Below are 13,558 nucleotides of genomic sequence, written 5' to 3'. Positions count from 1 at the left end.
CCCGCCTCCCCTGCCCGAGGATCGCGGGTGCTGCCTGGAGCCGGGCGGGCGGGGGGGGGAGCGCCGCCTGGACGCTGGGCCGGGCCGGGCTGGGGGGCCCCCTGAAGCCCTTAAGCTGGGCGAGAAGGTCGGGCTGGGCAGGCGGGGCGGAGCTCTGAGGCCGGGGGGGGGGCGCCGCCGCCTTCCAGACCCACCTGCGCCCCCCTCCTGGAGAGCAGCGCCTTGTTCTGCGGCTGAGGGAGGAAAGCCCCCCCCCCCGGGCGGAGAGCCCGCTGCCCCTCCTGCGGCCACCTCCTCCTCCTCCTCCTCCTCGCAGAGGCGCATGAAGGCCCCCGTTCCGTTGCTGTCTGCGCCTGGACGGGAGGGCAAGAGGAGGCCTCCGTGGCTGGGCCGGGGGAGAGTTGAATTCCTGGGGGGGGGGCAGCGAAGCAGCAGCCAGCCTGCCAGCAGAGAAGCCCACGAAAGGGCTCTTCTGCCCTGGAAACACTGGTGGGTCTCTCAGATGCTCCTGGACCCCCACCTTGCTCTCCCCGCCCGGTATGCAGGGGCTGTGCAGGCACACAGCCTGGCCACCAAACCCTCTGCGTTCAAAACAGGTACCTGTGATGTGGGTTATGAGGAAAGCACTTGTGTGAGGTGTGGAGTGCTGCAGAAGCCAAAGTAAAGCAGCAGTGAGGGCCCTGCAGACCTCTGTGCCTCTGCCCTTGATGCCATCCCATGCCCTGTTAGCCTGGCACCTCAAGGGCAGTCTCCAGAAATCCCCCCCCCGGAAGAATATATTAACCAAAGTCCAGAACGATGTGCAAAGGCCTTGGTTTATTCTGAGCAGAAAGACCGACATTTCCCAAACTCCTGATTTCATCTGGTTTGGCCCTGAGTGTTCAGGAATCCATGTGGGAAGAGCTGCATGCCAGGGAGTGAAGTTTTCGTGCACTTGCCTGGAATGAGTGCCTTGGAAACAACCCTGGGAAAGAGGCAGGCCTCTACAACGGCCCCTCAAGCACTAGAGGCAGCGGCTGGGGGGGGGGGCGCCCTCCCAGCTGTGCATCTCGCCAGCTGCGTCCTCAGGAACCACACTGCTGCTTGGCATCCGGAAGCTAGTAAGCGGGGGCGGGGGGAGAGAGCTCATGGGTGGCTGGGTGCGCTACATGTTGGCAGGGCAGTTCAGTTGGTCAGTGGGCCTCATCTGCTCCGTGCCAATCTCATAGGACTGGAGGATGCTCTTCAGGTGCTCCACGGTCTCTGGGTGCAGCTGAGGGGTTCTGGACAGGATCCAGGCGTAGTCCACGTGGAAGAGCCAGAGGAACGTCATGCAGGAGTAGACCAGAGAGTAGTTCTTGTAGTCGGTGGAGATGACCAGGTAGGGGGCTGCGGGCATGACTGGAGGGGAGGAGCAGGAAGGCAGAGAGGCACTCAGAAAGGGAGGGGGCACCCCTGCAGGGGCAGAACTCCACAAGTGGGACGGGGTCTCAGTGCCCTCGCCCCAGGAGGACCCTGCCGCCTCAGCTGCTTCGGACCATTTCCTCCAGCAGAGCCAGTGGGCTTTCCTCCTCTTGCCCACAAAACCAAACGTCTCTCCTGTGGGACTTCACCCAAGAAGCTGCCCCCTGGCCCTTTCCCCTTAAACTGGCCATCCCAAAGAGTGGTTGAGTTGCATGATCTTTTCTGCTTTGCATTGGAAAGAAAAGGGCAGAAAGGATCTTAACCACTACACCAGACTGGCTCAACAATGGCAGGAAGCACGGGGGGGGGGGGGAGGCCGGCTGATCACGCCAGTGCTGGGTGTCCTTCAAAACCCAGGGCCCCCTGGACCAGGAGGGCGGCTGTCTTGGTTCAGAACCAGGGCCCACCAGCCCCCAGAGTGAAGACGGGGGCCGCATCCGGGCAGCCTGCCCTAATTCCGCCCGCTGGCTTCCCTCTAAAGGCGGGTGCACGGGGGGGGGGCGGTGTTGGTGGTTCCTGGCCGCAGGCTCATGGCACGGAGTTGAGCAGAGCAGCGGCCAGGGAGGGTGGCAGGCACTCGCCAGCCACCCCTTTGAAGGAAAAAGAGACCAGCGATGTTCTGGCAGCATGGCTGGCTCTGAGCAGGGAGGAAATGAAACGACAGGCTGCCTTGCCCTGGAGCCTCTTCAGAGGAAGCCGAGGAATGGGCAGCCGGGGTCTGGGGGCCCCCGAAGGAGCACCACGGAGCCAGGTCTGGTGCGGAAAGGAGAGCTGCCCCGCCCGCCCACCTGACAGTGAGTGATGGCCCGCAGGCTGTGCTTCGGACCTGTCGGGGAACGGCTCCTGATGGGCGACGCCACCCCCCCCTGCTCTGCCACGAGCGGCGGCTTCTGCTTGGCTTGCAGAGGCGCTGCCTGTGCCCGAGGAAGCCTGTGTGCTGTGCTGCAGCCGTTCCTAATGCAGATGCCTGCACACCGGGAGGCTGCTGGCTTCTCCCCGCAGCAACGGTGCCCCCAGGGGCATCCCTCTTTGCTTCAGGCCCCCCAGGCCAGGGGAATCGTCTTAAACCACTTACACCAGTTAAACTTGACCTGCAGCCTGGCTGGTTCATTGGGGTCCACTTGAAAGGCTTCCCCTTCGACCTCGTTGATGGTGCCGTCTAGCCTAAAAGAGGAGCAAGAGGAATAAAGGGGGGGGCGTTACTGGGCGCTGGTGGCTGAGTGGGGAGCACGGGGGGGGGGCAGGGGAGAGGCCACTGGCCTTGAATGTGGGGGAGGCTGCTTCACACACCCCTTTGGCCTTGAGGCTCTCTGTGTGGCTCTTGTCAGGACTGTGCTTGTACTCCAGATACAATGAGAAAAGCCATGGTCAAGTGCGCTGCGCAGGAAATGAGTCAACCTCCCTGTCATGGACCAACCTGGCCCAGTGGAGCAGAGAGACTCAGAGGACTCTGAGGAAGAGGCAGCTGGTGAACCTGACCCAGATCCACAGCCAGTGGCAGAGGCACTGCAGGAGGAGGCAGGCTCTGAAGGCTCAGATACTGATCCACAGCCAGGTCCCAGCACATCGGTTCCTCAGCTTCCCAGCCCTGGGCTGGCAACAGAAAGCCAGGTGCAGGCCAGCTCTCCCCCTTCATCACCAGAGCCTCGGGAGCGCTGCCAGAGGAGGTCTAGAAGAGCCCTCCAAGCCAGAAGGCGCAGTGCCAGGCTAGCAGCACAGCACCGGCCCAGCATCATTAGTGATGATGAGTGCTCGCAGGAGCAGGACTGAGATAGCTGGCAGGTGCTGAGCACTGTGAGGCTTAAAAGCAGCCGAAGAGGGAGTGGCTGCGTGGAAGCAACGAGTCCGCTCACTACTGACCTTGCTGCCGTGTTTGGAATTGATTCTCTTGTCCCTGACCTTGGCCTGTTCCTGTGGATGTGTTTTTGGAATCCCCCTTTGGACTTGAAGCCGTGAGTGTGCCCAGTTGGTGCCTGAACCTTGGAACTGGGTGCTGCCCTGCTCGGACAACTTGGGAGTTTTCCCTCGCATGCTGCCAGTGTGAGTCTGTATCGGGACACTCCCAATCTTGGTACAGTCCTCACACACACACACACACACACCTCCTTTCCGCATGGCTTGCAAAAAGCTTAAGAAGTTTCCCAAAGCAGGACTGGTGGTGGTCGGCAATCTGGCATCTTTAGCAAAGTTTTAAGAGACCCCCTTGAGATCCATGACATCCTGAGCACCCCTCCCTCCCCCTCCTTTATTGGCCCCCATCAGTCAGCAGTCGGTTGGGGGAGAAGGGTCCCGGGACAAAGGCGGGCTCTGCCTTGCCGCTGCTCACCTAGGGCTTCTCCATATGCAGCACTTCTTTGCCTGGCAAAGTAGTCCAATTTTTGCTTGCTGGCTGGCCCAGGTGTCCCTGCCAAGAATCACCCAGTCCTGAAAAATCTCTGGAGCGGAGCCTTGGAAGGGTACCGGCCGGTAAGTGAAAGTCACACCCCTACTTGCTTCCCTAAATACCCTCCAGGGGAGCTGCGCTTGCCAGTGCCTGCCAGAGGGAGCCAAGTGGACTTGAGCCTTCCCTTGGTCCCCTCGTGGGAGCTGGTGGCTGGGGTGGGGGGAGGCGGGAGCACTGGGTACCACCACTGCACAGCGAGGCATGCATGCGGGGGGGGCTGGCTGCTGCTCTCCTCAATAGGGTCCTCGAGCCATGGGAGGGATTCTCTCCCTCTTCTTCCTGCCATAAAATTGCATTGAGCGGCTGCTCACTACACATCCCAAGGGAACTTGCAGGAAACCAACACATGAAGAACACGTGTCGGGCATCCCGTGTAGTTTCCCTCTCGAAGGAAGCAGTTCTGGCCCTGACCGTCCCGAGGACTGACTCGGTGGACGGCTGCACCCTTGCCCCGCACACAGCTGTGACCTCTGCATGGCAGCCACAGGTGACCCCCCCCTCCCCCGCATGGTCCCCCAAAGCACGATGCCCGGTGTTACTCTGTGTATATCCATAGACTCCTGTAGCCACTTTTCCTTGTTGCTTAAAGTGGTTTACAATAAAACGAGCCGATCCATACATATCGGGGAGCTCTTCAAAGTTTCGGGCTTGGTTGCCGAATGCCTCCCAGGGCTTCCCATGCCTATAAAACGGGGGGCCCTTTTATTCTACCTGGCGGAAATTTGGTCTCGCTAGTCGAATAACTCGGCAAACGCAGCAGGAAACTGCAGTCAGAAAGGCATTTCCTGCAGAAACCAAGCCGGGAGCAGATGACAGAATCGTCAAACAACCGGGTTGGCGGGGGGGGGGGCAGGGGGCCCTTTTAAAACACAGCAGACAACAATTGCTCAGGCCCACCTAGCTGCCAGAGGGCAACAAGCTGGCAAATTTCCCATGACTGAGCTTCTATGCGTTGTACCTGCAAGTCAAAATGTGTGCCCTGCACGATGCAACCTCGTGCAAAGGAGGGGGGATTTCTAGGAGCACGTGATGTGCCCCTTCTCCACCTGAGGCTCTGCAGCCCCAGCTGCCTAAGTCGGTGGCCGGCAGCCAGGCAGCCAGAAGGCATCTGGTTGCCCTCGGAGTGAGCAAAGAACAAAATGCCCATCGAGAGTCAAGTGGCTGCTGGGACATTTCTTAGGCCAAGAGGAAGAACCCGCACCCAGGCTGAAACTTCTGTCATGCACGTGGCTGTGAGGCATTGCAGCAGCAGCAGTGCATGGGACGCATGCATGTGCATCCCAATTCTCTCCACTCAGCCATGAAACTGCAGTGTTCTCCGTCTCCCCACCCCCCATCCCGCAAGAGGCACTTACAGAAGTTCTTTGTTGACCACTTTAAACTTCCCATTTTCCTTCCGGGAATAATTGGCTTGGACACAGTCGCTTTTTTCAAAATTTGATGGCAGCTTTTCAATCACGTACCATTTCCCCAGATACTACCGAGAAACAAACATATTACCAGTTTAAACATTGTAAGATGGCCAAGAGAGTGGTGCAGCCGTGCTCCTCCAAAGCAAGGCACAGCAAGGGGGTGTCTTTAAGCCCTAGGCCAGTTCTCTCTGCCCCACGAGGGACAATGCATTCCCACGAGCGGGGCCCTTTAGCCAGCCTTTGGCACACTTCAGGCTGACGGTGCACTTCCTGCAATGGTACCCCAAGACGCAGGAAGCGTCCCTCCTACCTTGGCGACATCGAACTCCTCCTGGACTGGTGGGTCTGGGCACTTCCCCATGTGGAAGGTCTGCCCTGAGGTCATGCGGAGACATCCGAGGAGAAAGGGCAGCAACATCAAGTTGCCCAGCATGGTGGCCGGCGGGAGCAGAAGGGCCTTTCTGGAAGGAAAGGAGGAGGGCTGGGCCCAGAGGCTTCTGTGGCTGTGTGGCCAGCCGAGGAATGGCGGAGCCAACCCCAGCCCGGCAGATACAGAGAGGCTTATCAAGAAGACTCCCAAGGCAGCCATGCTGAGCCACAGTCCACAACAAAGGGGAGCCTTCAGAGTCCGAGCATGCAAGAAAGGCAGATGGGGAAGCAAAACGACAAGGGACCCTCCGTGAGCCCCTGGAGGAGGAGGAGGGGAATTGCTGCACTGAGATATGCTGCTCCTGGTGTTTTGACAAAATGCCTTCCTGGGAGGAACTAATACATTTCAGTGCATGCAAAATAAAAACACCACCACGACTTGGTGAAGCCTATCCGGTGGGTCGCTCTGTTGGTCTGCAGTAGAGCCGCAAGATTCTAACCCAGCAGCACCTTGAAGACCTACAAGATCTCCAGGGCCTGAGCTTTTGAGAGGCAAGTTCCTGTCTTCAGATACAAGCAGTTTTCCTACCTGGATCTGACAAAAGGAACTTTAACTCTCGAAAGCTCAGACCCTGGAGATCTTGTTGGTCTTTAAGGTGCTGTTGGACAAGACTCTTGCTGAAAGCTGTCAGTTAAACTCCCATAAATACTGAAGCATCGAGTGGAGATAAAAGGGGGCCTGAATGTTCCCCCGTGGAGTAAACAACAACTCAGGGAGGGGCTTGAGGTAAGGAACGCAACACTCCGTGGAGGAGTTAAACCCCATCCCCCCCCCATGGCCTTGGTCCAGGCTGGGCCTCTCACACCTCCTCCCAGCCTTTTAACATCTCTCAAGCACGCGAGATCCCAACCCTGCGTGCCTCACTTGGGCCACCCACTTCCGTGCCATCTCCGTTGGTCCTCAGCCGCCCTGAGCTGAGGTTTGCCAAGAACCAAGGGGCTCGGGCTCTTTGTAAAGACTTCCCCTTCCCAACCCCGCACGTTCCCTTGGGGGGAGTCATATTCCAGAAAAAGGATTCTTTGGACTTGGCTCCTCTTTGCGTGCCAGAAAACCTGTCCATGTGCACATGTGTGTGTGAGACAGAAACGGAGGCCTGTGGGCTTTTCCTCCCCCCCCCTTCCAATCCCTCTCCCTCTGCATCCCTCAGAGCAGCACTTCTTCAGGATTAACAAATCCGGCCCGGGCAGCCCCTGCAGCCGTGGTGCCCTGAGTAAAACACACACTCCTCAAGTAGTCCTCAGTGAACACCCAGAAATGGTCAGTAAAACGAGTCTTTAATAGTTAGCTGGGTAGCCGAGTCGGTCTGCCAGAAACAGCAGGACGAGAGCCCAGTGGCCCCTTCAAGACCAGCAAGATTTCCAGGGGGGGGAGCTTTCCTGTCTGAAGCTCTGGAAGGCTCACACTCTGAGCATCCTGGTGGTCTCTAAGGGGCCGCCGGGCTCTCGTCCTGCCCGCCTGGAATAACTAACCATAAATCCTCGAAAGCTCAGGTGCCGGGGAACCAGCACGAGGCGAGGCAAAGCACTCAGAAAAGAATCGAAAGGTGAACGGCTCGTCCGTCCTTTACCTGTAACGAACCTCGACATTTCTTTGCTTGGGGATGGGTCCAGGCTGGGGCAGTCTGGCATAGCCTGGCCAGGCCTGGCAGGGATTTCAGCTTTTTGACACATGACTCCGTCCCAGTCTAACAGTTTTCAAGATGTTCCTGCAGACTGGGAATTGCCTTTTTAAAACCCAGCCAGAAATCAGGGCTGCAGGTTTCCCTCCTAGACGGCTCTTGGCCCAGTGTCTGGAGAACGGAGGTGCCAGTACCATGGAGGGGAACGGGAACTTGAAGAGGCTGACAGGGTTCTCCTCCATTTTTTTATCCACACAACAACCTTGTGAAGCAGGTTATGCTGAGAGCATGTGACTGGCCTCAGGTCATCTAACAAGCTTCCATGACGGGCTGGAGATTTGAACCTGCGTCTCCCGGATCCTAGCCTAATCACTACACCACTCGGACGCTCACCTGACCCCAGTCTCGATGGTCCATTGAAGCTCTGCGGGCAGCTCGGCCGAATGGGGAGGTGAGCCCCAGAGGTGCTTCTGTTCTTAGCGCCACCCTCCTCCACACACCCCTCATTCAGTTAAGAGGGCGCCTCTTACCCTTTTCTAACCAAGTCCACTGTGGCCCTCATGCCCCCGCCCCCCTCGCCCAGAGAGCCCCTCTTTCTTCAGATCTGGAATCCGGGCATTTCTCAGGCAGCCGCACACTCCCCGGCTCAATCGCGTTGTGTCATCCTGGCCTGGAGAGTCCAGGAAAGGCGTCTCATCACGTAAGTACATAAACAAACAATGGACGCAGCACTGTCAAGGGCCAGGAATCACTGTGAGCTGGGGCCTCCCGGTGCGACTGGAGCGATCCTATTCCCTACTAGAGACGAGAGACACGAGGGCTGGTTCTGTACTGGGAGAGGCGAAGAAGCGATCCACCCTTCGGGAAGTCAAGAGCCACATTCCCAGCCAATATGGCTGAATAACAACGGAAGGGGGGGGCTGCACCCAGCCCATTTCCGCTAACCCCCACCACGCCACCACTTTTGCCAGCTGTTAAGGGGTGGGGTGGCAGCAGACCCTCCAGAACAGCTCACAGGGCAAAACGGAGTCTGCGGTGCAAGGGGGGCTTGGTGGGTATCGCTGTCCACTCTTAGACAAATGGAGGGGATGACAGTAGAAGAAGAAGCCTGCCCGCCTGCCTGCCCGCCTGCCCTTGGTGCCCCCACACTGGGTGCTCGGGTGGGGTGGAAGAGGGGTGGGAACACCTGGAGGCTGCTGGCCTGTTAGTGAAACATGTTTTCCGGCTACTTCCCCTCCCGGCCGCTACGCGCCTTCTTTTCAGCTGGTGGGGGAGACAGGCCAGGAGCCAAGCCTGCGAGTCCCGGGCAGCGCTCCGGCTGCAGGCTCCGCTCCTAGCTCGGCTGCCTGCCTTGGTCACTGGCGCTCTCTCTCTGGCAGCGGAGCTGGCGGCTGCCAGGTCTGTGCCACAGCTGCCCCACGCATGCCCTTCTGTGCCACACGGGAGAAGCTTTCCTGTGTCAAAAAATAAGCAGCTCCTCAGCGGTGAGTCCCCTGGATCAGTGGCTGCCACACGCAACGAGGCGCTGGGTCCCAGGGGGAGGACCTCTTGGTGGGTCCCTTCCATACAGCGCCTGGCCTGGCAGAACCCGTGGGTGCTGACTGACAGAAATGCAGATTTATATTTGTTATTTATTAAAGAATTTATACCTGCCTTTCCATGCAGTTCAAGGTGGCTTACAAAATGCTTTTAAAATTTCCAAATTAAAAGCAACATAATACCTCACCCTTCCCCAAAAGATGCCTGCCCTTCAAAGACCTCAAAAGCCCTGGCAAATCAGCCAGCCTGGCAGCGCCCCCTGAAGTTCTCCTTTTCCTCAAGGCAAAACGCTCAGCCCCTGCCATTCCGGAGCAGACCCCGAGGGCTACGGGCCTTCCTTCCCCCAGGGTGCCCCGGGAGATGCGGTCTGACACGAGGGGCGCAGGCTTGGCCTACCTCAGCTGAACAGGGGCCTTGGGGGGTGCCTTCTCCAGCGGAGCCTTGCAAACAGTCTTCCCCTGGGCTCTGCAGTGAGAGTGCCTGGAGATGGGGCGCCACCCTTTTATAAGCCTGCTTGGGACCCGGGTTCGTTCAGTGCCCCACGACCACACCCTCTCCTTCCCTTTGGTGCTGGGAGGCAGCTACCGGTGCCAAGCCAGAGGGCCTAGTCTTCTGCCCAGCCAAGAAGCCCAGCCCAGCATACTTCCCACCCTCCCGCATGACTGGCTCTGCCCTCGTCAAAGAAGGCTGTGTGCTCTCCGCAGCCGCAGCCTTGCCGGTACCAGGCACTCGTTCAGCAAATGCGAGGCACACCCCAGCCACCCTGAGTCGGGCAGGAGGTCTGCCTGTAGTTGCCCCCGTGCTTGCCCCAATGCGTCCCCCAGGCTTCCTGTGCCCAGAAGGGCCAGAGCCCATTCAAGGGGAGTGAAGCCCCCCAGGGCAAGGGGCCACAGCGCCCTGGGATGTCCCGTCCTTTGTCTGCATTCTCAAAGGCAGTCAACAACCAAGGAGGGCAGAGGCTGCCCCGGCGCTGCTGGGCTCAGTCCCCACTGCGTTGCTTCCAGAGGGCAGCGATCACCCGCAGGCTGCGGCTGGGCTGGTTTACTCCTTGGCACCCCCACCCATGTCAAGGCCTGCTTTCCCGCCTTGGGCTTTTCACCAGGTAGCTCCTGCCTCAGGCCACGGCACCCTTCCCGCGGGGTGAATGCTGGAGGGAGCTAAGCCACCCAGGTCTGGGGGCAGGTGATACCTGCTGCCTCTGGGCCAGGAGAGCCATTTTTCCAGTCCAGAAGAGATTGGCAACCCCACCGTTCATGGCTGGGTGCCACTGCACCAGTCTTCTGGGGCAGCAAAAAGTTCCTCTGAAGCCAGGGATGTGCCCTGCCTGCCCGCCCGTGCTCCCTTGGGGGAAGCAGCCATACTGAAGAGCACCTCCCTCTGGGGGCTCCGGCTTTGTTCTCCTGCCCCTCCATTGGCCCGTTCATCCCACACCAGAAACCACCCGATGGAACCAGGAGTGACGGCCTTCCTTCACCACCAGTCGGGTCTGGACTGTGTTTGAAATGTCCCTGTGGCTCGAGCCGTGGCAAAGGATGCCCCATTCTGAGAGGCTAGGGGCAAAATTCAGGCACCATATCAAAGGGATGCTGCTGCCAGGCCTGCTCTGCCCAGCCTGAAGACAACACCACCTGGGAGACGGAATGGGTGTCTCTGAACCGCTCAGCCAGAGGGCATCTTCAGCCCATTCAGCCCCCTTGTCCATTGGCATCTTCCCCCAGCCCCCTTGGGAGGAAGCACTGCTGGGGGGGGGGGTTGGTCCATCACTTGCCTTGTGCGGAGAGGAGGTCCACTGGGCAGAGACTGACTGGCTTGTTCTGACGACAAACGGAGAGAAACTGGAATGGGTAAGATTTTGCCAGGCTGTCTTTCGCTTGTGGGCAGAAGGGACCTTTTTTCTGCACCCAGCTGAGCTTGATCAGTGGGGAAACGAAGCACAAACGCCGAGTCCAGGGACGCTGGGCAGCTCTCTGGGCAGTCCCCATCTTGCTTTGCAGAAGCAGGGGGGTTCTCAACCGTTCCCCAGCACTTCGGATCCCTCCAGTGCCTGGCCCGGGCCCCTGCTCTGAGCTGGCCCCACTGCAGCCCCTTTGACACAGGCCCATATGAGGGCTGGGCTGCGGCTTCCTCGGGGTCCCTCCTGCAAAGCCTTGGGAATGTGCTGCTGCGCCTTCATTTGTGCCTCGCCTCCACCCCCTCCTGTTGCAGGCGCTTGAAGGGCATGAGGCCAGGGGGCCGAGCAAAAGGGCGGGGCCGAAGGGTGTGCAGCCCTTTGCTCTCAGCCCCTGGGTGGCCACCTGTGGTCTGAGGTGACTTAACACCCACTCAGAGCGGTTTACAAAGTGTGTCATTATTATCCTCACAACAAAATGCCCTGTGAGGTGGTTGGGGCTGAGAGAGCTCTGACAGAGCTGTGACTGACCCAAGGTCACCCAGCTGGCTTCAAGCGGAAGAGTGGGGAATCAAACCCGGTTCTCCAGATTAGAGCCCCCCGCTCTTAACCACTACACCAAACTGGCTCAGCAATGGCAAAATGCGGAAAAAGTCGCCCTGCTCAATCGCCACAACTGTGACCTTAAATAGGAATGTCAGGAGTGGCAGGAGGTGAACAGGCGAAGGTGCTTAGGCCTGCTCTGAAGCCCATTGCAATGCGGGCCATAGCCAGAGTGCCTTCGAAGGTGGTGCGGAAGGGACCCGGAGAGGGAAGGGCTGTCCCTCCCCCCCGCAGCACCTCCACCCCCCCCCACTGGCCAGATGGATGTGCTGTTGTAATGGGTGCCTCAACCAGCCTGGAAGTTGGGCGGCCCGGCAGGACTCTTCCTGTGTAGGCATCGTTTTCCCGCCTAGCAAGACACCTGCCTTTGTCCATGGTGGGGATGCCCCCCTGAGTCCTCCTCCTCTCCGTTGTGGGAGATTCTCTTTTCCTCGTGGTCTTCCAAGGAGGAGGACGCATCTTTCGAGAGCTCTTACCACAGAGGCCTGATCCACACACCCACATGCAAGTGTGATGCTGGATTAGCTGGCCATGCCCAGCAGGAAATGTTCACTTTTAGACTAGGATTCTTTCTTCTGCCCTCTCCAAGAAATGCTGTGATCGGAATCTACCTCAGTAAAATGAAAGGTCTATGTTTGCTACAGAGTAATTGCCTGAAGACTGATTTCTATATGTTGGATTCATGCTTCTCCTGACAAGATAACTCTGCTGAACCAAACCAAACCAAACCAAAATCTTAAATACTAATAGCCAAGTGGCCCTGATCTGAGGATACTTAAATCTGGAGATTGGAACCAAGAAAGGGACAAAACAGATCTTCTTACACACCTGAAAAATGCCTGAGGGTTGCAGAAAAGTCTGAAAACTAAAAATATACATTGTGGGGTTCAAAAAACCTAAAATGATAAAAGGAGCACCTGCAGCTTTAACCAGATACCCTCAGTGCCTGTTACTAGGCAACCATAACAGTTTAGCCAGTATTCCATGCTTGGGTTCAGTCAGGAAAAGGCAGCAGAAGGGGGGAGGGCCCTTTCAAGGGATGTTTTGCCCTCACTGGGACCAGGCCCAGTAGCAAACACTGGGAGGCTGGATACCACATGACTCACCCAGGCCTGGTTGCTTCTTTCTGTTCAACAGCAGTCCTCCCACCAAGCCAGTGTATTGGTTAGAACTTGAGAGTAGGATCTGGGAGACCCAGGTTCGAATCACCACTCTGCTAGAGAGGCTCACTGGGTGACTGATCCAGTCACACATTCTCAGCCTAACCTGCCTCTCAGGGTTGTTGTAAGGATAATATGGAGGCAAGGAGAATGATGTTAGCAGCTTTGAGGAGAAAGGTTGTATATAAATGAAGTAAATTAAAAAAATAGATGAAGATGAGGGGCAGATAAAAGGTATGTTGTTTAGTCAGTTTGAAGGAGAGAAGGATGCAGGGAGAAGTGAGCTTATGGAAGCTGGCAGGAGAAGGAAAGAGGAAATAGTGTGAGGAAGGGGAGACACGGACAAGTGAAGGACCCCCACAAGTCCTTGCGGGTTCCCCATCATGCAACTGGGTCTAGCTCAACCGGCACCATGCAACTGGGCTGCTGGTGGGGGGAGGTGAAGATGGGGGCCAGACAAATGTGGGTGGAGGGAGAAGAGGAAGCAGGGAAAGGGGGAGAGGCTATGGGGGGCAGGGAAGGGAAAGAGGACATGATGGGGGAGGGAAAATGAGGCACCCTCTGCAAGCCCTTGTGGGCTCCCCCCCCCCTTGTAAATAACTACTTCCCAAACTCTAAAGGGGTGGACTGGTGCTTTGACTTCCCAGAAAACTTGCTGGTGGATGCCACAGTCCGAGGAGGCCACTGGTGGCCCGAAGTCTCTGCAGCGCAGGGTGAATCGATACCTGTGGTCGTCACCGTGGCCTGGGGGCAAGCCAAGCAACACTTTCTACCCCAGGGCTGCCTGCTGGAACACCCCAGCCCACCTCTGCAGCTCATCCCAGCTTCACAGAGAATTTGGCTTACAAAGAACCGAGTCACGGAAAGACGGACGACGGGGATCTCAAAGGGGCCTTGGGATCTCGTTATTGGCTCCTTGCTTTTTTTAAAAAAAAAAACGTTTTGGATGGTTTGCCTGGGGAGCTTTTTAGTTAGAAAGGTGATTAATATATTTTGGTAAATACATAAACTCTTTGACCAGA

The 13,558-nt window shown here is 57.8% G+C and overlaps 1 protein-coding gene across 2 annotated transcripts; it reads right to left on the bottom strand.

The window, feature by feature from the left end:
• Window positions 1-820: 820 nt before the first annotated feature.
• APOD (apolipoprotein D) lies at window positions 821-9,337 on the bottom strand. Of its 2 annotated transcripts, XM_054983691.1 has the most exons (5): window positions 9,282-9,337; window positions 5,609-5,759; window positions 5,242-5,363; window positions 2,519-2,607; window positions 821-1,380 (listed from the first exon to the last, which is right to left on the bottom strand). In XM_054983691.1, exons 2-5 carry the CDS (start codon window positions 5,729-5,731, stop codon window positions 1,145-1,147), a joined length of 570 nt encoding a protein of 189 aa, XP_054839666.1. In that variant the 5' UTR covers window positions 5,732-5,759; window positions 9,282-9,337; the 3' UTR covers window positions 821-1,144. The 2 variants fall into 2 exon arrangements, with proteins under 2 accessions (XP_054839666.1, XP_054839665.1); XM_054983690.1 differs by lacking the exon at window positions 9,282-9,337 and having other exon boundaries at window positions 5,609-6,020.
• Between the last annotated feature and the right edge of the window lie 4,221 nt (window positions 9,338-13,558).

Source organism: Eublepharis macularius, chromosome 6, assembly GCF_028583425.1.
Source record: "Eublepharis macularius isolate TG4126 chromosome 6, MPM_Emac_v1.0, whole genome shotgun sequence".
NCBI classification, from domain to species: Eukaryota; Metazoa; Chordata; class Lepidosauria; order Squamata; family Eublepharidae; genus Eublepharis; species Eublepharis macularius.
Note: the sequence above shows the minus strand (reverse complement) of the source record. Positions and strands in the feature narration are given on the sequence as shown.

What these genes read in the sequence shown, in the direction of transcription:
- APOD (XM_054983690.1), bottom strand. Translation starts at nt 5,887, where the DNA reads ATGGCTGCCTTGGGAGTCTTCTTGATAAGCCTCTCTGTATCTGCCGGG. An exon ending in GTGGTCAACAAAGAACTTCT is followed by an intron (nt 2,608 to 5,241) that starts GTAAGTGCCTCT and finishes CTCCTCTTTTAG; the next exon opens with GCTAGACGGCACCATCAACG. An exon ending in GCAGGTCAAGTTTAACTGGT is followed by an intron (nt 1,381 to 2,518) that starts GTAAGTGGTTTA and finishes CCTCCCCTCCAG; the next exon opens with TCATGCCCGCAGCCCCCTAC.